General features: G+C 37.0%; 1 protein-coding gene across 3 annotated transcripts in view; it reads left to right on the forward strand.

The window, feature by feature from the left end:
* The window catches only part of Reln (reelin), a 492,143-nt gene that overhangs the window by 318,029 nt on the left and 151,440 nt on the right, over nucleotides 1-22,674 (forward strand). For all 3 annotated transcript variants that reach the window (XM_008830753.2, XM_008830756.2, XM_008830755.3), the window contains exons 18-20: nucleotides 4,321-4,554; nucleotides 5,238-5,399; nucleotides 10,641-10,877. In XM_008830753.2, the coding sequence (XP_008828975.1) occupies nucleotides 4,321-4,554; nucleotides 5,238-5,399; nucleotides 10,641-10,877 (633 nt within the window). The remainder of the gene's footprint in view (nucleotides 1-4,320; nucleotides 4,555-5,237; nucleotides 5,400-10,640; nucleotides 10,878-22,674) is intronic.

A 22,674-nucleotide genomic window follows, 5' to 3' on the forward strand; every position in this document is an offset into this window, starting at 1 on the left:
ATCAACAAAGAAATCATTTTTCACAATTAAATATTTTTAAAATATTTTATAAAATATGAAAAATTGAAAAGTTTCTATTTATGTTTCAAAACCGAATATGAATCTCCAATCCTTTATTTGTGGGGGTCTGAGCACACAGGAGTATGTGTTCATATGTGAGGATGCTCATGCATATGTGTGCAGAGGCCAGAGGATATCCTCAAGTGTCATTCCTCAGGAGCCTTTGACTTTGCTTCTTGAACAAGATCCCCTTCCTGCACCCCCCGCCACCATACCGGAGACTCCTCAGTTAGCTAGGCTTGCTGACTAGCAAGCCACAGGGATCTTCTTGTCTCTTGTCTCCCCAAACTAGAATTACAAATGAGCACCATCACACAGTTTCTGTATGGGCGCTGGAGATCAAACCCAGGTTCTCAACCTTGTGCAGCAAGCACCTTAGCAAGTAAACCATTGCCCCAGCATTTCTATAAAACACCTGCCTCAAAACACTGGCTTATTGACTCTTTGACACACTGGCTATATTTTTCTCAAGTTGTTGTCTCTATCTATTATCCATAACCAGGCCATGCACTTGTTTACTGCATTTCGAATAAAATTAACACAAGGAAAACCTGAGTAGTCATTTTATGGTTTTAAACGTGATTCTTTTTTGACACCATAAATCATCCTGAATAATCATAGTCTTCTCTTCCTCCTAGAGTTTTACAGAATATGTTAACAATTAGAATTTTTATTTTCTCCCTATTCCAAGTACATTTTATGTAATATTGATTGACTTTGTTCTTTTGTGAGTGGGCTAAACATTTAAATACTGCCTCTTTTTCCAGGAATATTCACCTTGTTGAATTTGAGAAAAGTTACAAAGAAAATAAATTTATATCCAGTATTACCTATTTCCTTTAAGTGGATCTCTGAACTTAGAGGCTCCATAGCTGCTTCATTTTTACTTTCCCCTTCACCCCCATCAATATTGTCATTATTTGCTACCAAGATTCTGCCCCCTCCTGCTCCCTAGCACTTTCTGGCTTGCATGCATCTCAGGCCTGGGTTTCTAGACTGACAATTCACTAACACTGTTGCAAAGTCTAATGAGAAAAGAGTGTGGGAACACTTCAGGAGTGTCACTCATGTATCTGAACAATGGATGCTTTTTCCTGACATACAGGGTGAATACATTGCTACATTTAAGGATTGGTAGATGAGCAAATAGGGGTATATTAGGAGTTGGGATAGTCTTGTACCAGAATAAAGGCTACAAAGAATTTGTTGTTGTTGTTTTTAATACAAGTGTAATCTTTAATAGCATTCTATCCCAATTAAGTAATCTTTTATTAAAAGTGGACTTTCAGAATGACTAAGTTGGAGTGACTGCAATGTGTAGTCATGGTCATCACCCCCAATCTGGCTCCAAGAAGACACATTTAAGATGCACAAAAATGCCTTCTACCTGAGATGCCCTCTCATAATCTTGTTGGGAAACAAATTCCAATTGTTTGTCATGGTAAATCACACTTAGCTTCATGCTCTGTTCAATTTAGATTATTTTAAATGCCTTTTTGGAAACTACTTGACTATTCAGAGTGTGACTGTATCCATGGAATAGCATGTGCAGAGGCTGTTTGAGGCTCATTTACATGGTCGGTAGATACTCATTTTGTTCTCGCCTTTTTCTCTGATGGTGTTCAAGTTGCTGAGACAGTCCTTGAAGTAGTTCTTGGCATTTTAGAGTGTAATTTCTTTGCTAACCTGATGAAAACTATATCGCTGCTATCCCAAAAGTCCAGTGCACATCATCAAATTTGGCATTTTATTTCAACGTGTTCTCACATTTTGTGGACCCCGTGGAAGGCTAGTGCACACCTCAGTTCCAGTCAGACGGCTAAAGAAGCATTCTCTAAGTCATACCATACCATCATTCATTGGTATACTGCTTAGTAAAAAGATCATTACAGACATCAGGGTGTTTGAGGGCGTCAAGAAGAGTGCAACACCCCCCTGAAAACACTAAGTTCATTTTATATGTGAAATTTTAAGTGCAATTAGAAAGGAACAGTGCAGTAAAAATAGACTGTGAAGCCGACTCCTGATGGGTGAATGCCATAAGTATGAAAGGTTCCTGATATTCAAGCTTTAATTCATCTGGAATTTCTGTGCTTTTTCCCCTTTATTCTTTAGAGGCTCACACATGTATATAATGAAATAGGATCACACCTACCTCCCATTTCCCCTATCAGCTCCTCCCATATCCCCCTCAACACATCCCCTTACCAGCTTCATGTCTATTTTTTTATTTTATGTGTATGCATATATTTTTAATAACCCTTTAAGACCGGTTAGTGTGCTCATATGTTCAGGAATATGGGACCATTCACTGGAACAGAGGAAACTCACACTGACCACATCCTCGTAGAAAATGATTCTCACTTCCCCAGCAACTATCAACTGCCAATAGCTCCACAGTAAAGGGTGGGGCTCGAGAACATCTACCCCATCTATGCAGGAATTTTGGCAGGCTTGATCTTGTGCAGGTCTTCTGCAGGTGACCATAGCTGCTATGGATTCATGAGTGTGATGTACATGTCATTTCCAGAAGACAGCATTTCACAGCACTACTCACCATCCTCCAGTTCTTATATTCTTCCTGCCTCCTCTCCTACCATGTACCCTGAGCCTTGGAAGTCATTATTGATACAGATGTTTTGTTTATGGCTGAGCCCTTGATCTTTTATTCTCAGCACTTTGACCAGTTATGCATCTCTCAGTTGACTGTTGCCAATGCATAAAGAAGCTTCCGTGAACAAAGTTGAGAGCAGTCCAGGTCTATAGGTATAAACATAAATGCTTAGAAGGCACTTTGACGGCATGGCCATTTAGCTAAATAGCAATAGCAGATTTTGCTTTAAAGCCTATGATCTCCTAGCCATGAGCTTTTGTCCAGTATTACAATATGAGGCATGAAATTCTGTCCTGTGAAGCGGGCCTCAGGTTCAACCAGGAAGCAATTTGTTATCCCATCATAGTCATGAAATTTGCAGATAAATGGATGGAACTGGAAAAAAGCAACCTGAGTGGGGTAGCTGCGGCCCAGAAAAACAAATACCATATGTCTTTTGTCATATGGGGATCCAGCTTCAAATCTTTTGTTTTGTATGTTTAACAAGTAGAAACTAGAAAGAGACCTTTGGGTGCATATTAAGGGATGGGAAATACTAGGTAAAACAAAAATAGGTAGAATCCTGGGGGCAGAAAGGCTTAAGCAAGGACAGGCACAAGAGTATGGGGGAAAGTAGGGAATGGAGGAGAGGGCTAACCCAAAGGAAAGGGGCATGAAAAACCATGTGGAAACGTATTATCTCACAACCAATTGAGTCACCTGTGATAAAGTTTACTCATTGATAAAAGGCAGCAGGAGCTCAGCCAGCTAGCATAAGCATAGTATGTTCTCACAGAGCAATCAAGAGTTAGGAGATATAAGTTGTCTCTCCTTGAACTAATACTAATTTGGGAGCCCACTGGGAGGCAACACAGTTCTGCTAAAGACCTGTGTCTAGTAAGAGGTGTACATTTCTATTTTAATGCCAGCCTAAGTACGAGATGGATTAAAAAAAATACTTATCTTCTAATAGTTTCCAAATATTTAAAATAATTCTTAACATAATGTTACTTCTACCTTTGTTCTTGGAGGAAACTTATCTTATTAAAAAGTTTGTTGTTTCATAAATTTTATGAGAATTCTGAATGAAATCATACAGGTATATTTACAAAGATTTTAAGTTGTTAATATATGCAAATAGAAGAATTTTCTATAAACTGTTGACATTGGTAAAAGGTGAATGCTGAGGGCTGGAAAAATGGCTCAGTGGTTAAGAGCACTGACCACTCTTGCAGAGGACCCAGGTTCAATACCCAGCACCTACATGGTAACTGGCAACCATCCATAACTTCAGTTCCAGGAGACCTAATGTCCTCTTCTGACCTCCATGGGAATTTCACAACACGGGTGCACTTACATACATTCAGACAATACATTCATACACATAAAATAAAAATAATAAATAAAAAAATTTAAAGGGTGAATGCTGAATTACTGTTTAAATCATAGCATTTCACACAGGTCTATGCAAAGACTGTATTCGTCTGGAATATTTACAGTTAATTAGCTCTTAATCAGACTTTCAGATTCGGGGACTCCCCAAAACTAATGAGCCTCATTTACCATTCACTCAAATCCTGGCCTCTTGTCTTTCTCCTCCCAAAGTAAACTCGGAAATCTCTGAAAAGACCAAGAGTTTAGGATTAATTTCAGTGCATTTCTTCCAGGTGTGACCCGGGATTTTCTGGTCCAGCTTGTGAGATGGCATCCCAGACATTTCCCATGTTTATTTCAGAAAACTTTGGTAGTTCCAGGCTTTCTTCTTACCACAACTTTTACTCTATCCGTGGTGCTGAAGTCAGCTTTGCTTGTGGTGTCTTAGCCAGCGGTAAGGCTCTGGTTTTCAACAAGGATGGGAGGCGTCAGCTAATCACATCCTTTCTGGACAGTTCACAATCCAGGTGAGTACAGGAGGTTAGCAAATTTGGAAAGCAGATTCCAAGGTTGAACTTGGATCTCTTTTCCATTAGTATTCTTTTTTCTTTTTCTTTTTTTTTCTTTTTTCTTTTCTCTTTTCTTTTTTTTCTGATATGTATGTCTTCCAACTGAATGGAAGAGCGCTTAGTTAGAGGCAATTTGCTCTAGTTTTTAATGCATTGGAAGGCTCACCAATGACTTTGAGTTACTAATGGTTGACAGTTTTTTAAAATATTAGAAGTTTGCATCAAAACTGTGTTCTTAAGCCAAAGGCTATTCAATTATTCATGTAGTTTTGTTTATTTGACAGCTTGTGGGAGCTGATTAGATTTACTCCATAGCTTCCCTTCCCCCAGTACCTAATAAATAATGCAGCAAAGGAATGATTGGCATTTAAGGGTATGTACACAAGTACATAGTATACAAATATGTATGAACATAGTTATATTTCATGGGTACATCCATATATAAAATATGTAGATCAACCCCATCTTCTATACATATTCACACATCCCACAGTGAAATTATTTATATTTTATAGAAGAAAGTGTAAACCTACAGCATGTGAGAGATTCGCTTAAATTTGTTTGAAATTCTTTGAAAACCAAAGTTAACTGTGGATAAAAAATGATAATGCACTCACTAAGTATGAACAATTCATGTCTAGGTTTCTCCAGTTCACATTGAGGCTGGGGAGCAAGTCTGTTCTGAGCACATGCAGAGCCCCTGACCAACCTGGTGAAGGAGTTTTACTGCATTATTCTTATGACAACGGGATAACTTGGAAACTCCTGGAGCACTATTCATACCTCAATTATCACGAACCCAGGTATGTTGGAAAGCATTTGCAAGAATGGTTAGTGTAATATTTCCTTCCTGGGGTCAATCATGATACAACAGATATGAGTCTATATATCTTTCTGTTGTAATGAATAATTGGCAAACCACATTTTTCTAATCTATTTGTCTCATTGATTTCTGATAATTTAAAGAAATTTGTTGCTGTATTTTGAAATGTGCATCTAAGGGAACCACTTTCATATTTAGGAAAGAAAAATAGTCAATACTATTTTACTTAACTATACCTATTAGAGATATCTAGCCATAGATATTAGAAGTAATTTTATATGGCACTAATTTACAAATACTGTTAATAGTTTGATAATATTTTGTCATAATAAACCAGGTCATACAATAATTCATTAAAACTGATGACCAATATGTTTCCAGTTTTTCATGCAGTAGAATTAAGTAGCGAATATAAAGAAATTTTTCTAGCACCGATTCAGGCCCTGACAATGATGCATGTGAAGCTATACATAAAATCCATTCCTCCTGCAACTTCTGTTTCCCTCTAGCCTGTATATTTCAAGGCTTGTAGATGTAATTGTCAGAGTAAGCTTTGCTTGAAAGAGATTCACCCTTCATGGCTGACAGAATAGAACTCACAAATGTTTCAAAGATACTCTGCCCTGGTAGGACAATTACTGAGCTTCTCCATGAAATTCCTGTAGAAAGAACTATTGGAGAGAACAGGTATCAAGCTGAAATAGTGTTGGAGGAGGTGAACACTGCTTTACAGTCACAGTCTTATATAAAGAAGCAAAACTTTAGGCAGTTGCCTTCTAGGCAGTGCCTTTTTCTCCTGGAACATGAGAAGAGAGGGTCAGCTTTGGTCTCCAAGGTTTTCACTGGCACTGTGGGAAAAGACAGTGTTCAAGCAGTAGGGGAGAAGACTCACAACATATGTCCCATATCTTACAATGATGCATGTGAAGCTATACATAAAATCTGTAACTGTAGAGTCACCCCCATTTTTAATCATTTGCAAATAAGATGAGAAGTTTTCTTTTACATTAAGTGAAGTAGCATCATACATGTAAGGATCATTATTATGACCTGAATTTTATACATTATAAAAGTTTTAATATGTACCAGCTCTGTCAGGTAACTTTATTGTACATGTAAAAATGTGGGACCAAAACAACTTTATCACGCAGTCGAGATACATGAGATCTCAGGAAGTGTTTCAGAGCCTCTCCCCAGTAAACATTAACAGACAAATTAAGCAAAAACCATGATGGTAAAATCATGAAGAAAATATTATCACCCTGCATTAACTTGGCCTAATGTCCAACTTTTTGCTGACAAGAATGGACAACTGCAAAATTCAGTAATCAGTCTATATCATGAAATTTAATTAATCTTTGTTGATGTGAAAAATGATACATTTAATGTGCTATTGCAAAGGTGTGTTTAATCTTGCCTGCAATTTGACAGCAACATTTTCCTTCTAAACAGAATCAAGGTGGCTTTCCAGTATTAGGTATGTACATAGCTTGAAAGATTAAGATCGGACTAGAGGTTTTTTTTAAGAGAAAAATGTTAGTGCTGGCAAAACACTTTCATTTTCCATGTCTGTCCATCTGTCTGTTAGACTGTTCCTCCTGCCATCTCTCCCTTACAAATATTAATAGGTGACATGGAAGAAGTAGAATTTGATATATATTCTGGGTGCTAAATTATATTCTATATGTTAAATATGCAAACTAGGAAATTTTTTCATAGAATTAAACATATCTTGATGCCTTTAGCCATTTGCTCTATTTTCTTCAGTGTAAATTTCTGCCTGTAGTTGCTATCAATTCCATATTGTTCTTTTATGCCAAAGTTGTTCATAAATAAAGAATGCTCCATAAATTAGATATACTGGCTGGCTCATCACTATTACTAAAGGACAATTTCAGATAATCTTTGTCTGCAATTCATTTAACAAGTAAAAGAACTCTGCTTATTTATAAAATTTAAAATCTAGTAATATGTATGTCTTTTAATTCAATCTGACAAAAATATTTTGTGACCTAATTGATACTTTTATTAATGTGAAATATTGTAATGCTATTGAGCCTAAAATATATTTGAGTTTTTTCTTAATAGTGGGGGTTTTGAATTCTAAAATTATTACAGAATCAAATCATGGTCAATTTTTATGTTTTGATTATTACATTTGATCTCTTTGTTTCAAGTCACCCAATTCCATAATATTTATAATTATCAAACATTTTTTAAAGAATTCCATGAAGGATGGGGAGGTAGCTCAGTGGATAAGAGTTCAGAACTCCAGAACCTATGTAAAAACTAGGCAGGTGGCCACTGCCTGGAATCCCAGTGCTCTCCGGGCAGACATGGGGATCCCCAGGGCAAGCTCTCCAGCTAGACTAGCAGAAATCAATGAGCTCCAGATTCAAAGAGAGACTCTGGCTCAACAAATAAAGTGTCTAGCAGTTGGGGAAGACACCCAGAATGAATTTAGGGCCTCCACACACATGCACACATATCTGCACACATATACACCCACACATATGTGAACACACTCGTGCCAAACACACACACACACACACACACACACACACACACAGGCCAAAAAAAAAGAGAGAGGGGAGAGAGAGTCAGAGCAAGAGCCAGAGCAAGAGAGAGAGAGAGAGAGAGAGAGAGAGAGAGAGAGAGCCATGAGATTAATACCTAGCCACAAAAGAAAGTTGGCTAGTCCCTCAGTTCTCGTTGAGTCATATTCTAATCAAAGGTCCCTAGTTATTTAAACCAGACATTTTGATATGCAAAGGGCTTTGAAATCTGTAGAAACTCCCATCCCCTGGCAGATATGATGTGGAATTGAAGTAACTTCTGCTTAACCTTAAAAAAGATAATTAAAATCAGAGACTATAGACTGTGTGTCTCTTTGTAGGATACCTATATCAAATCTCTACTACCCAAAGCTCAGGGACTATTGCAGAAGAGAGGACAGGAAAGACTGTAAGAGCTAGGGGTGGTGGATGACCACAAGGAAACAGAATTTTCCAGGCAACTGAGAAGTTGTTCATATGAACGCACAGCAATGGTGTCAGCATGCACAAGGCCCATGAAGTTCAAACTAGCAAAAATGCATCATAGAAGGTGGAAAATGGGTAGCAAACCCCAAACATAGCTGACAAACTATTGGTTACTGATGACTCCCAGGAGAGGGAGAGTTGATTTTCATTATGGAGGTGATGGTAGATAGGTTCACCAGTGGATAAATTCACACCAAGGGACATTTGGGGCCACAAATTTGGTTCAATAAGGACTAACATACATGACTGGATGCATGAAAACTGGTGGGGGGATATGGGGGTGCAGGTAGGGAAGGGGGTCTAAATGTGATCAAAATGTATTGCATGAAATTGACAAAATAAAAAACTTTAAAAAGATACTTAACCTCCCTGTACCTCTGAATCCACCTCTCTGCCAGGCATTTACTGATGACACATTGTGGGTCAGGAATTTGTGTTCTTTTTATGTGCTAGGTGCTGCTTCCCATACTTAAACAAGAATGAAAAAGAGGCAAAAGTTTTCTGGCTCTTACTGTGGTATATTTTCATACTAATTCACATATAAAGATGTTGAGGCCCATAAAGTATATGTCCCTTTGGTTGCAAAGTTATCAGTCACTAGCAACAGAGCAGGAACCTTGACCCAAGAGCCTAACCACAGACCAAGCATTCTAACTCCTCTGTCATTAAAATATTGGTCACTTTAATTACTGCTTTATGCATATACATAAAAAATCTATTTTTAGCTGTTTTTAAAATCATATTTATGTTCACCACAGGGAAAATTGCTTTTAAAATTATTACTATAGAGCAAAATTACAATTTTCTAATAATATAGTGCTAATTAAATTAAATTATTAAGTCAATACCAGATGTTTTCATTGTTAAACCAGTTTCTATATAGTTCAATTATTTTATTTAGTTTCATTATGCACATTATATATAAAAATACATACCCATGCAATAAATATTTAGAAAAATTTTAGTGAAAACTACTAAAATATCTAATTTAACTTTATTCTTCTAGACAATCCCATTGAGTTTAGCAAATTATAGAAAATATTTTAAAACCACAAATATACTTAGCTATATTTTCTGTTTTAAGTCTTTTTAAATTTATATTTCTGTGCTTGCATCTTGACTTTCCATTATTTTAAAAGATGTTTTTCCTCGTGTTACAATCTCAACCATTCCTGACTCTACAATCAATGGCACTCACATTCTGTCACATCTACACATTATGCAGGTTATTTACAGGGAGAATAGATGTTAACTTCCATCACATTTCTAAACTGTCGTTTTAATGTTTTTTACACAATGAGAAAAAAAAAAACACTTATTTCTCAGTAAATCCAGCCCTGGACACTGAAATTTTTAAATAATTTAAGCTATCCAACTAGTCACTTGGTCTGAGAAGTGAAGTTTTCTGTGTCTTTGCTCACTGAGAAAACACACTCCTCAGTCTCTCCAGCATGCATTTATTGCTAGCACTGGTCCTGGAGTTTAATTGTGCATCAATGGAGACAAATGATCCTTTTACCATTTGTTTCACATCTCACCTTGTGTGTGGATGTGACCAGCATGGTCCTATGATTTATGGAGCTTTCAAGCAGATGTCATTGCAGTGGCAATTAATGTGTGGTTCCTGCTGCTGTGTACAGTAATTGCTCCTTGAAATTAGATATTATTCTTAATTTTCTTCATTTGTCAGATACGAGTTAGGTGTCATGCTGCCATGACACAGCAAGTGACCTGTGCACACGATGCTAAACTCATGGGACCGAGGCAATGCCATGCTTCCGGCTGCCTGACTGTAATGTGTGTAACAAACTGCACAAGACCCCTCAACTGACTATGATAAGTCCTGCCACTGGACAACTCTCTTTTCTTCAGTTAGTGCTTTTGGGAGCAGATGTCTGAAAGCAGTCAGATTTTCAGATATGTTTAGAAGACATTGTTGGAGAAGTACAGGAAATTGGGTGACTCAAAATAAAGTTTATAATAGTAGAACCATTTTTAGTACTGTACATCAGGGGAAAAAATATATCCTGACTAATTTTTCAGTATATCCAGCCTTGAACATTGGAGTTTTAAAATAATTTAGCTTATCCAACTAGTTACTTGGCTTAGGAAAGGAGTTGATAGTATAAGTATTATAATTTAAGATGGAAAGCTATCTGAATTTTAATTTTTTTCTTTAGAATTATCTCTGTGGAGTTACCAGATGATGCAAGGCAGTTTGGAATTCAGTTCAGATGGTGGCAGCCATACCACTCCTCCCAAGGAGAAGATGTGTGGGCAGTTGACGAGATTATCATGACCTCTGTCCTGTTCAACAGCATCAGTCTTGACTTTACCAATCTCGTAGAAGTCACTCAGTCTCTGGGATTCTACCTTGGAAATGTTCAGCCATACTGTGGTCATGATTGGACGCTTTGGTAAGACTCATTGTTAGCTATTGCATTAATGAACACATCATGAGAATGATCTAATCTGTTCAGCACTTGCTCATATGTTGATAAATATTACTGAACATGAACCACTTAAAAAGTGCAAGAAAGTATCTTCATAAGGAAGACTAAAACCAAAATACTCAGATTCAAATAAATATAAAATTTCTTATTCATTAATCACAAAATTTTGCCTTCCTTGAGTATGTTAAACCTGTAATGAAATGCTTCTTCTAAATAATTTTTTAAATATTTTTTAAAAAGTACTAATAATTAAAGTGACTACCACATTCTCCCTTCATGGAGGACTGGATGATCATACTGTGGTGTGAAATAATTCCAGTGGTTGGTTTATTAAAAATTCTCATGTTTATGTGCCAACTTATGTGAAGTTCAAGAAGTTTTTCAGTTTTGATTCACAAGTTAATGTCAATAGAGTTTCAAGACTGAGGGATATCCTAATTAAGATAGCTATTATTTTTAGATTCCTCACTCCCATGGTCATTTGTAAATTTAATTATATAACAAACAATAAGTAAATGAATTTAAGTATGATTAGTACTTCATTAACATCACTAAACGATACAGCAGTGACTAACTGTGGTAAGAAATTGACCTCCTGACAAGGAATTCCCACCGGCTCTAAGAAGAGACTACTTCTGAACACGTAGAGGTGACGCATTGTCTGAAGTCCCAGTGCTTGGGATCAGGATTTCTAGGTCATCCTCAGTCTACTCAGGGTGTTTTTATCTCCAGCTATACAGAGCCATCCTGGCTCTCAAAAAGACAAGAGACTATCTTTGGAAAATTCAGAAGATGGATGTGATTCATCCCACTGACTGGACAGTAGAAAAAAACAAGGAATTTCCAGCCATGAGAAAATCCAGAAGAGAGATCCAGTTGTAGGAGCCTGGGGTAAAAGACCCCAAGACAAGGACTGGCATTTTCAAGGACCAGAAAGGAGGCTAGTGGTGCTGGAATCCGGGTGGTTAGAAGCCTCGCTCTGGTCAAGAATGGCTTTAAATATGTTCAGAGAAATTATACAGTGTCTTCTAGGCCCAGAGATCCCAGATCAAAACTTAAGTCTGAATGATCCCAAAACCTTTACCACTGTGCCCACTGCCCCTCTCTTTTTAGAATTATAAGCATGATTGAGGAATAATTTCCTGAGACTTTAATTTTCTATTGAGTCATGATCAGACCAATTTAATTCCTCCAGATAAATGATACCGAAAGCTCTTCAGTGCTCTTGCCTCCAAAGAGCATGTCATAAATGACCCATCAATGACCTTATCATAATTAGAGGTAAATTTTATACACCGTTGCACAGAAAATTACTTTTGATGGGAGCTGTGCATATATAGTCACATCTCACACATAGCGGGCTAAAAGTCTAGCATTGAAATGACAGCTAATGGAATCAAAGTACAGCTGGTCACTTTTGCTACAAGCGTGTCAGAATAAACACAATGAAATTTCTGTTCAAAAGACTAGGGAAAATTGTGTCTTGTGTTTTCTATTTGATAGCTTTAAATACTTTTTTGTAGTTCTTATTTTTAATCTTATAGCCTCAAAAACAAGGTAAAGCAAACAAGATGATAAAAAGATACAAACTAAAATGAGATCTATTAGAATTTCATGCTTCTGAAGTTTTAAATTGGTCTGAGCTAACAATTATTCAGATTGGTCATGTGCCATAAACCCTATCTCACAAGACTGTGTAGTAGGGAGTTTTTTTTCCAGCATTTTTAATATAACAAAGCGTCATATCATGAATGCAAGTCCTGTATCATGTTTATTTTCATAGATAGTTAACATCTGCTCATATAAACCCCAAAGTTGCTGAGCATTTTAATTTAACACTTGAGTTGAATGGAAGATAACAGCAGTTTAATTTTTGTGCTTTGATCAAAATCCTATGAACAATATCCTTTCACACAAGTCTGATGAATATTCTTAACCCACCACTGCTTTAATTGGTGGAGATACATTTACTTTGTGAAAATACAATCACAGTAATTATAGAAAACCATAAGAAAATATAAATAATTGTTCAGTCGCCATGGACACCTTGAGCAGCTCCTTAGGAGTTTTATTAACAGCCATATGTGAGCAATCGGATTTGGCTTTCTGATCTTCTCTGAAACAAACAGGAGTTGTCTTGGTCATGAGACATCAGAGAAGATACTCTGGTGGTGATAATGACACTAGAGAAACACATTAACTGTTTTAATAAGGACATGAAAAATGCCTACTGCTCATTAAAATGAAGCAACACAAAAGCTCTCAAACTGCTCCCATTTTCTTAGCCAGTGAGTTAGAATAAAACTCTTTTTAATGACAGTGTTTTCTCTCTGGTGCTGAGGAATGTATTATCTAAAATTGAATGTAAACTTATTTGGCCTTGTTTTTCAGAAACCCTTGCTACAGCCCTGAAATTCAAGAGATGCTAACAACAACTTTTGTATTATCTCCTTAGCACAGCAATTGGGTTTTCATGTAGCATCTTTGGAGCATATTATCTTATTCAGTAAAAAAAAAAAAAATCTTTACATGTATTTGAAAGCATGGCCTCTGCCCAATGATGACCTTGATTTTCTCAAGGGATGTATAGACATGGTCTGTACCTAAAGACTAGTGTTAAATTAATGACTGTTGGCTCTTCCCAGCTGTGAATTCATTTGGCTCCCATTTTCTGACTCGTGATTTTCCACGAGCATGGATTGTTGTTACCATGAGGATTCTCTAGGGAAACCTTGGACAACTGCTTTTTTATTAGAACTATAGTTGGTACCCTGTAACTCTCTTTGAGCATGCCGTTCTAGAGGACTTTTTTCATCAGGGAAATAAATCGCTTGTAATTATTGGCAATACTTTCCATTCTTCCTTTCATAGTGTTTGAAATCAGAACCAGTATCTACTTTAAGTTTAAAAAATATTTGTGAAACTTCTTGTGCTTATCTGAAGATCACAATGAAATTAACTGAGGTTTGTCAAAGATCTCACCTAATACCATTAGTGATAATATCAACAAATATTAGGGTTCCTGTGTCTTATCTAATGAGCTAGCTAGATACAAGAAGAGCAAGGGCATTGCTGATATATAGAATTTTAGGTTTAGCATGCATATAATTGTGAATGAATAGAGTTATGTTAGGACTGGCAATTGTTTTTAGTAATTATTATATAATAGAAACAGATGCTTTGAGGTTATAGACTTGAGTTCAGATTCTGGCACTGCCCCTTAGAAGTTTGGAAAATCAAAGCAGATCACTTTTAACTAGTGAGGAAGTAAATTTTGATTGAAGTCTGATTTAAGAAGGTTATACTGAAGCAACTCATCAAAATGGGAAATAACTTGAGTCTTATCATGAAACAATGTAAAAAAAACAGCTCTAATTTCCAACTCGTGATCTCATCTATCTTTGCCTTTAAGCCCATCCATAACCTAATAACCTCTCTAATCCCTACTCTGACTCCATTGACTGTCCTATCACCTGACCTCACTCCAGGAGCATCCCCTAATGAGTTAAGAATTAAGTGTAGATTGAGATTACCAGTGTGCACATTCTTTTGAACTTTCTAGAAGATGATATTTTTATAAAGGTCTCATTTTATATCACCAAACATCAAAATAGTAACATCAGAAATTCAAGGGGTATGTTTAGCTTTTCTAGGCCTCAGCTTTTCAACTGTAAAGTGGAAGCAATAATATCTACTTGCAAGATGGTTGTGAAGATTAGGTGAGGCCACAGATGGAAAGTTCCTACTATGTGCCTGCCACATGCATGCTCATCACTGTCTGGTAGAAGGGAGGAAACTGGTCCCTGTAGGGCTGCACTTACATTCACATTTTGAGAAACTTTCTTGAATTTTGAAGACCAGTAGAAATCATTTTTCTTAAGTAATGTGACAGAGTGTATCTCTTAAATTTAGAGCTCAAAATAGACACATTAAGATTTTTCTTACATAAACTGCATTTGGTTAGGAAATCAGGAGAATTATGCAAAATAAACCTTAGTAGCTGAACTAATTTTGGCAGTATTTTCATATATAAAATGTCACTCATCTCTATTACCAGTGATTATATTCTAACAACACCAAATATGTTATAGATAAGATTTTGGGCAAAAGTGGTAAGTGGCTAGGTTACCAGGAAATCCCAGACTTATTGTAACTTGGAACAGTTCACTTGTGGGTACAAAGATAGGGGAATACTATGACTATTAGTAATCAAAGTAAAAATTGAGATAACAAAATTTATAGTTTTGCTGATCATTAATGGTACTTGAGGAAAAGTAGATTTAATTATAAGAGAATTTAGCAATAGACAAGACTTAAAGAAGTGTTGGAAGAGAGCCTAAGTTACTGTTATAGGCATTAAAGATAGAGATGTACTAGTAAAACCTAGCACTTGTCATGTTAAGTTCACTTTTTAGAATGAGAAATTTCTTAAGTTTGCAGTGAAAATGGAAAGAGAGTGAAAGCAACATGGAGGAAGTAAAGTTAACTGTGAAAGGTATAAAGGGAAAAGTGGGTAGCATTGGGTAGGGGGTGGATAATATGGTGGTGTGAGACTCTTTGAAGCCTGGCTTTTTCCCAGGAGCCCCAGGTAACACAGTTAGTCCTGGAAATGTAAGAAAGTAGAGATATAAGACAAAGAGAACAGCTGTGGGTTGCCCCAGTTAAAAGAAACAAGTGGCTGGTATGTTCAGGGCACTCAAAAGTTTGCATTAATATCTCATGGAAGGTATCTATTAGCATGGATAAGAAAGAAAATTTGTGTATATATTTTGTATAAAGCAGGAGCAAAACTCCAAGGCTAAAAAGGCTGCCAAATGCCTGTTCATCTCATCATATAAATTAAATGAGGTTCATTTAGTCAGGCATGTTGATTTACATTTGTATGCCAAGTCACTTGGGAGGCTGAGGCAGCAAAATTGCTTGAACTCATGAGTTCTAGGCCAGCCTGGGCAACATAGTGAAATAGGGTTGGCATATACCTCAGTAAAAGAGCATTTGCCTAGCATGTCTGAGACCCTGAGTTTAAACCTAAATACTGTGATTGATATAAATAAATAAATAAGCAAATAAATAAATAAATAAATCCTTTACTATCACTTTATTAGCAGTGAAAGAGAATTAGTAATTTAGTGTTATATAATTATGTACTAATATAGCAAAATTTAATAACTGAAATTTTCAGAGATATGTGAGAGATTAACTTAATCTGAAGGTACTTCTAGGTTATAAGAACCATCAGGTGCCAGAATGCACAAGACAGAATAAAAACCAGCATAGAACTATGGAAATGGGTGGGCAGCAAGCCCCAATCTTAGCCAAAGAGCTATTGGGCAGCTGATTACTGCTGGGTGAGGAAGAACTGATCTTTTTTAAGGGAGTGACTCCAGATAGGCTGACTAGACCCCAGTGGATGAACTTGCACTGAGGGACATCTGGGGACACTCACTTAACTCCATAGGCCTTAACATAAATGACAATGCATGTAATCCAGTAGGGGGCTATGGGAGGGCACTGATGGGAAAGGGGGTATAAAGATTATAAAGGGGGTATATGACTTCCCTCCCTCCCCCACATCATGGTCTCTTGCGTGTCCCTCCTTTCCTCTCTGCCGATTACTCCCACTTTTTCCATATCCCTCAGGTAACATCTGTTCCCTACTGTCTCCCCTTTTAGGTTGTTTCTTGTCCTTTACCTTCATGTATCCTTTCCCCCTCCCTGGCTCCTGGTGTTATATCAGAATTTACATACTCACATATAAAGAATTTGTGCTACAATACACAAATGAGGGAGAACATACATCATTTGCTTTTCTGTGTTTCTGTTACTTCACTTACTATAGCACTCTCTAGGTCCATCCATTTACCTGCAAATTTCATAATTTCATCTTTGTCTACTGCTGAGTAGAACTCCATTGAGTAGATGTACCATATTTTCACTAACCATTCATCAGTTGAGGGACATTTAGGTTGTTTCCATTTCTTAGCTATTGTGAAGAGAGCAGCAACAAACATGGATGTACAGGTATCTCTACAGTATGATGAGTCCTTTGGGTATATCCCAAGGAGTGGTATCACTGGATCATATGGTAGGTTCAATTTTAGTTTTTTAAGGGTTCACACTGCTTTCCATAGTGGTTGCACGAGTTTGCATCCCACCAGCAGTGAATGAGCGTTCCTCTTTCTCCACAGCCTCTCCAGCATTTGGTGTCTTCCATTCTCTTGATCTTTGCCAATCCAGTTGGGATAAGATGGAATCTTAGAGTGGTTTTTATCTGCATTTCTCTAATTACTAAGGATGTTAAGCATTTTTTAAGGTGCTTCTTGGCCATTTTTATTTCTTTGTTTGAGATCTCCCTATTTAGGTCTATCACCCATCTTTTTATTGGGTCATTTATTTTCTTATTTCTTTCTTTTTTGAGTTCTTTGTATATTCTGGTTATTGATCCTTTGTCGGATGTGTAGCTGGTGAAGATTTCTCCCACTCAGTGGGTTTCCTCTTCCCTTCTTTGTTTGTTTCTTTTTCTGTACAGAAACTTTGTAATTTAATGAGGTCCCACTTACTGGTTGTTGACCTTAGTGCCTGAGCAGCTGGTGTCTAATTTAGAAAGTCCTTTCCTACAATTATATATTGGAGGGTGCTACCTATGTTTTCTCCTAGCAGTTTCCAAGTTTCAGGTTTTATATTGAGGTCTTTGATCCATTTTGGTCTTTTGTGCAGGGTAAAAAATAAGGATCAAGTTTCATTTTTCTGCAGATGGAGATCTAGTTTTGCCAGCACCATTTGTTGAAAATGCTAGCTTTCCTCCATTGTGTGTTCTTAGCACCTTTGTCAGATATCAGGTGGCTGAAATTTTATGAACTCATGTTTGGGTCTTCTATTATGTTCCATTGACCTATGTGTCTACATGTCTATTTTTGTGCCAGTGCCATGCTTTTTTAAATGACTATAGCTCTGTAATATAATCTGAGATCTGGAATGGTGATTTCCCTTCCTGCCCCCAGCATTGTTCTTTTTGCCCAAGATTGTTTTGGCTATCCGGGGTCTTTTGTGATTCCATATGAATTTTAGGATGATTGTGTCAAGTCCTATGAAGGATGTCATGGGTATTTTCATTGGGATTGCATTGAACCTACAAAATTCTTTTGGTAAGATGGTCATTTTTCACAATATTGATTCTACCAATCCATGAGCATGGTAGGTCTTTGCATTTCCTAGTGTCTTTCTCTATCTCTTTCTTCAAAGTTTTGAAATTTTCATTGTAGAGATCTTTAATGTCTTTGGTTAGGTTTATTCCTAAATACTTTATTTTTTTAAGGCTATTGAGAATGGGAGTATTTCCTCAAATCCTTTTTCTGATTGCTTGTACTGGTGTATAGAAAGGCTACCGATTTTTGTAAGTTGATTTTGTATCCTGCCACTTTACTGAAAGTATTAATCAATTCCAACAGTTTTCTAGTGGAATTTTTGAGATCTCTTTTGTATAATATCATATCATCTGCAAATAGGGATAATTTGACCTCTTCCAATTAGTACTCCTTTAATTTCCTTCTCTTGTCTTACTGCTCTTGCAAGAGTTTCAAGCTCTGTATTAAAAAGGAGTGGAGATAGTGGACAGCCCTGTCTGACTCCTTATTTTAATTGGAATGCTTCCAGCTTTTCTCCATTTAGGATGATGTTGGCTATATAGTTTTAATTACGTTGTGATATCTTTCCTCCAGACCAATTCCTTCTAGGACTTTTAACATGAATGCATGTTGTATTTTGTTAAAAGCCTTTTCTGCATCTATTGAGATGATCATGTATTTTTTGTCTTTAAGTCCATTTATATGTCTTATTACATTTATTGACTTATGTATGTTGAACATCCCTGCATCTCTGGAATAAAGCCGACTTGATAGTGGTGGATAATCTTTCTGATGTGTTTCTGTATGTGGTTTGCAAGTATTTTGTTGAGTATCTTTGCATCTATGTTCATTAATGATAAGGGTCTATAGCTTTCTTTTTTGTTGTAGCTTTACCTGGTTTTGGTGTTAGAGTGATACTGACTTCATAGGAGTTTGGGAGTTCTCCCTCTATTTCTATCTTTTTAAATAATTTTAGCAGTATTGGTTGTAGATTTTCTTTGAACGCCTGATTAGAGTTCTGCTGTGAATCCATCTGGGCCTGGGTTTTTATTAGTTGGGAGGTTTTGTATTATTGTTTCAATTTCCTTATGTGTTATGGGTCGGTTTAGGCTGTTGATCTCCTCCTGGTTTAACTTTGGTGGTGGCCATGATTTTAGAAATTCATCCATTTCTTTTAGGTTTTCAAATTTAATAGAGTATAGTTATTTAATTTAATAACCACATGATTAGAAGAAGCTTTTCATTACAGCTTTAAAATATTCAGTAACAATTTCCAGAGCAAGGACATATCTCTTTCAAAAGTGGCTGTCAATTTTTAGGTTCACAATTGAATTAATACAGTTATACAATATTGAACTCAGTATAAACTCTGTAAGACATAAAATTGAATGAGTTTTTAACCTTTAAAGAAGATCCCCGTTTCATTTTAAAATATGCTGTTTCCTACATTTTTAATGCTACTAACACTTAGATATTTGCACATGTGTCTTTAATCTCTTTGTATCTGATTATTACTACTCACAGTCGGTTACACTCGGATCCTTGGCACCTGAGTATGAATATAAAGTGATAATGTTTATCACCTCTACTAATTAACATGAAGTAAATCTTTATGCTTCCTCCTCAAATACAGACCTCTTTTTTAAATTTGTTGATTTTTTGTGTGTGCGTATATCATACAGAACACCCTAAACAATCTTATTCATCTATATAACCATCTTCCCAAATGGCACCCTCCCATAGCCCCCCCTTCCCAAATGGTACCCTCCCATAGCTCTCCCCCCCACTGGAGCCCATATACTCTGTTATCCCTGTTACTGTCCACTATGTTGTCAGCACCCCCAGCCATTCCCCAGTGCTTATCCAACCGCTGAATCTAGTCAGCCTGTCTAGAGATCCTTTTTTGGGAAGATCAGCTGTTCCTCATCTAGCAGCAATCAGTTGTCAATATTCCTTTAGATTAGAGTCTGCTGTTCATTTCCCCAGTTCTATGCTGGGTTACTGTCTAGTATAGATTTTTAAAGTATTCCCTTACAATGTTTTGGATTTCTTGGTATCTCATTATGTTTCCCCTTTCATCTCTGATTTTGTTGATTTGGATTTGCTCTTTCTTTCTTCTGATTAACTGTGCTAAGGGTCTATCTATCTTGTTTAACATTTCAAAGAACCAGCTCTTAGATTCATTGATTTTTTTTGTATTGTTTTCTTTGTTTTTATTTCATTAATTTCTGCTCTGAGTTTTGTAATTTCTTCTTGTCTACTAGGTTTGGGGTTGGTTCATTCTTGCCTTTCCAGGGTCTTGAGTTGTACTATCAAGTCGTTTACATGTGCTTTTTCTGATTTTTTAATGTAGGAACTAAGAGCTATAAACTTCCCTCTTAGGACTGCTTTTAGGGTATCCCAGAGGTTTTGTTGTGTTCTCATTTTCATTTAGTTCCAGGAATACTTTTATTTCTTTCTTAAATTTCTTCTTTGACCCATTCATGATTCAGGAGTATGTTATTTAATCTCCATGAGTTCATATATTTATTAGAGCTTCTTTTGCTGTTGATTATAAGCTTTATTGCACCATGGTCTGGTAGAAGGTGTGGAATTATTTCAATTTTTTTGTATTTGTTGAGATTTGTTTTGTGCCCCAGAATGTGGTCAATTTATATAACTTGCATGAGCTGCTGAGTAGAAAGTGTATTCTTTGGTGGTTGGGTGGAATATTCTGTATATACCTGTCAGGTCTATTTCATGTAGTATGTCATTTAATTCAGATGTCTATTTATTCTTTGTCCAGTTGACCTGTCTATTGAAGAAAGTGGGGTATTAAAGTTGCCCACTATCACTGAGTTGGTGTCAATCTCTGTTTTACAGTCCTGGGCTACTGATTTTATGAAATTGGGTGCTCTAGATTTTGGTGCATAAATGTTCATGATTGTAGTATCTTCTTAGTCAATTGTTCCTTTAATTAGAATGAAGAAATCCTCCTTATCTCTTCTGATGAGTTTTAATTTGAAGTTTATTTTGTCAGATGTTAAAATTGTGACACCTGCTTGCTTCTTAGGGCCATTTGCTTGGAATATTTTTTTCCATCCTTTCACCTTGTCTATCCTTGAAGGTGAGATGAGTTTCTTCTCCTTCCTGTATGTCTATAATACATAGATTTGGTCGTTTCATGTTGTTCTGACTATTCTATTCCTATGGTTTTTTTTTTTTTGAATTTTGCATACTCTTTGCTTCAGGAGTCCAGATCTTCAACTTTATCCTCAGTCTTGATATTCTGTTTTCCATTTCATTCATTATTCTGCTTGTGACACTTCCTCCTGTTGTTTCTATTGGTTTATTGAGTTTTTCAGTCCCTTGTTCCTTTCCATTTGGGTTTTCTTCACTATGTCTATCTCTTTAGTGAATTCATTTTTCAAGTTATGAATTGTTTTTGATATTTCATTAAACTGCATATTTGCATATTCTTGGGCTTCCATCAAAAGTTTATGCCTTTCCTCTTTGAGTCTTTGAGTTCTTTGTGTTTTCTTGAAGTTCTTTGATAATGTTTATGACTGTTCTTTTAAATTCTGTGTCCTGGTGTTCTACAAGGTGGTTCTCAAAGCTGTACACTTCTGTAGGACTCGTGGGTTTTGTTGGGGACATATATTCCTGGGTTTTCATATTGTTTGTGTTTTTGCATTGTCATTTTGGCATATGGATGTTTTTTGTTGGTTATGTGTTCAATAGGAACTTCTTTTTTGTTTGATTTAATTTTGGTTGTGTTAATATTGTTTATGTAGTTACTTTTTGTTTGGGTATGGAAGACAAATTGGTGGGTATTTCAAGTTCTTGCTGAGCAGCAGACTGGTCACAGTCCTGACTGAGAAGGTCTGTCTGCCTGATTGGGATGCTGGGAAGTTGGCAGTGAGGGGACTGCCTGGCGGGGACAGCCAGAGAGAAGGTTGGTATCAGGTGTGCAAAGTCAAGTTGGGGTGGGGGAAGACTTTGCGATCTCTAGGGGAGTAGGTTGAAGAACTGGGTTGGTCTGGGTGCAGACGATCAGGAAACAGTGGGGGGAATCTGTGCCAAGAGGGTAGTCCAAAAGAAGTGGGCCTGTGCCAAGGGCTAGAAGGCTAGAAGGAGAACAAGATGTGGGAGCTGGGAGACTGAATCAGGTTGTGGGAGTCAAAGCCCAGTGTGCAGGGTCAAACCTATCAGGGAAGGAGACTGGCCTCAGGAATCCCAGGCAGGCTGGGATTAGGGACAGCCAGGGAAGAAGCCTAGTCTCAGGTGTACTAAGGGAAGTTGGGGATGGGAGCAAGCTATGAGGTCTGTGGGGAAGTAAACTGATGAATTGGGTTGGTCTGGGTGCAAAGGATCAAGAAGCAGTGGGGGAATCTGGGCCAAGAGGCTAGTCCAGCGGTCTGGGGTGCCAAGAGAAGGATCATGGCTGTGCCCAAGACTAGAATGAGAATGAGATGTCCCATTTACTATTTTTTAAGGAGTCTTAGACTTTTTTTTTTACAAAGTTTATTAAAAAGAGCATCAGCCTTTAATCCCAGCACTCAGGAGGCAGAGGCAGGAAGATCTCTGTGAGATCCAGTCCAGTCTGGTCTACATAGCAAGTTCCAGGCCAGCTGGGGCTACAGGGAGACCCTGTCTAA

The sequence above is a fragment of the Nannospalax galili genome, unplaced genomic scaffold (genome assembly GCF_000622305.1).
Source record: "Nannospalax galili isolate Female #2095 unplaced genomic scaffold, S.galili_v1.0 scaffold312, whole genome shotgun sequence".
Taxonomy (NCBI): Eukaryota; Metazoa; Chordata; class Mammalia; order Rodentia; family Spalacidae; genus Nannospalax; species Nannospalax galili.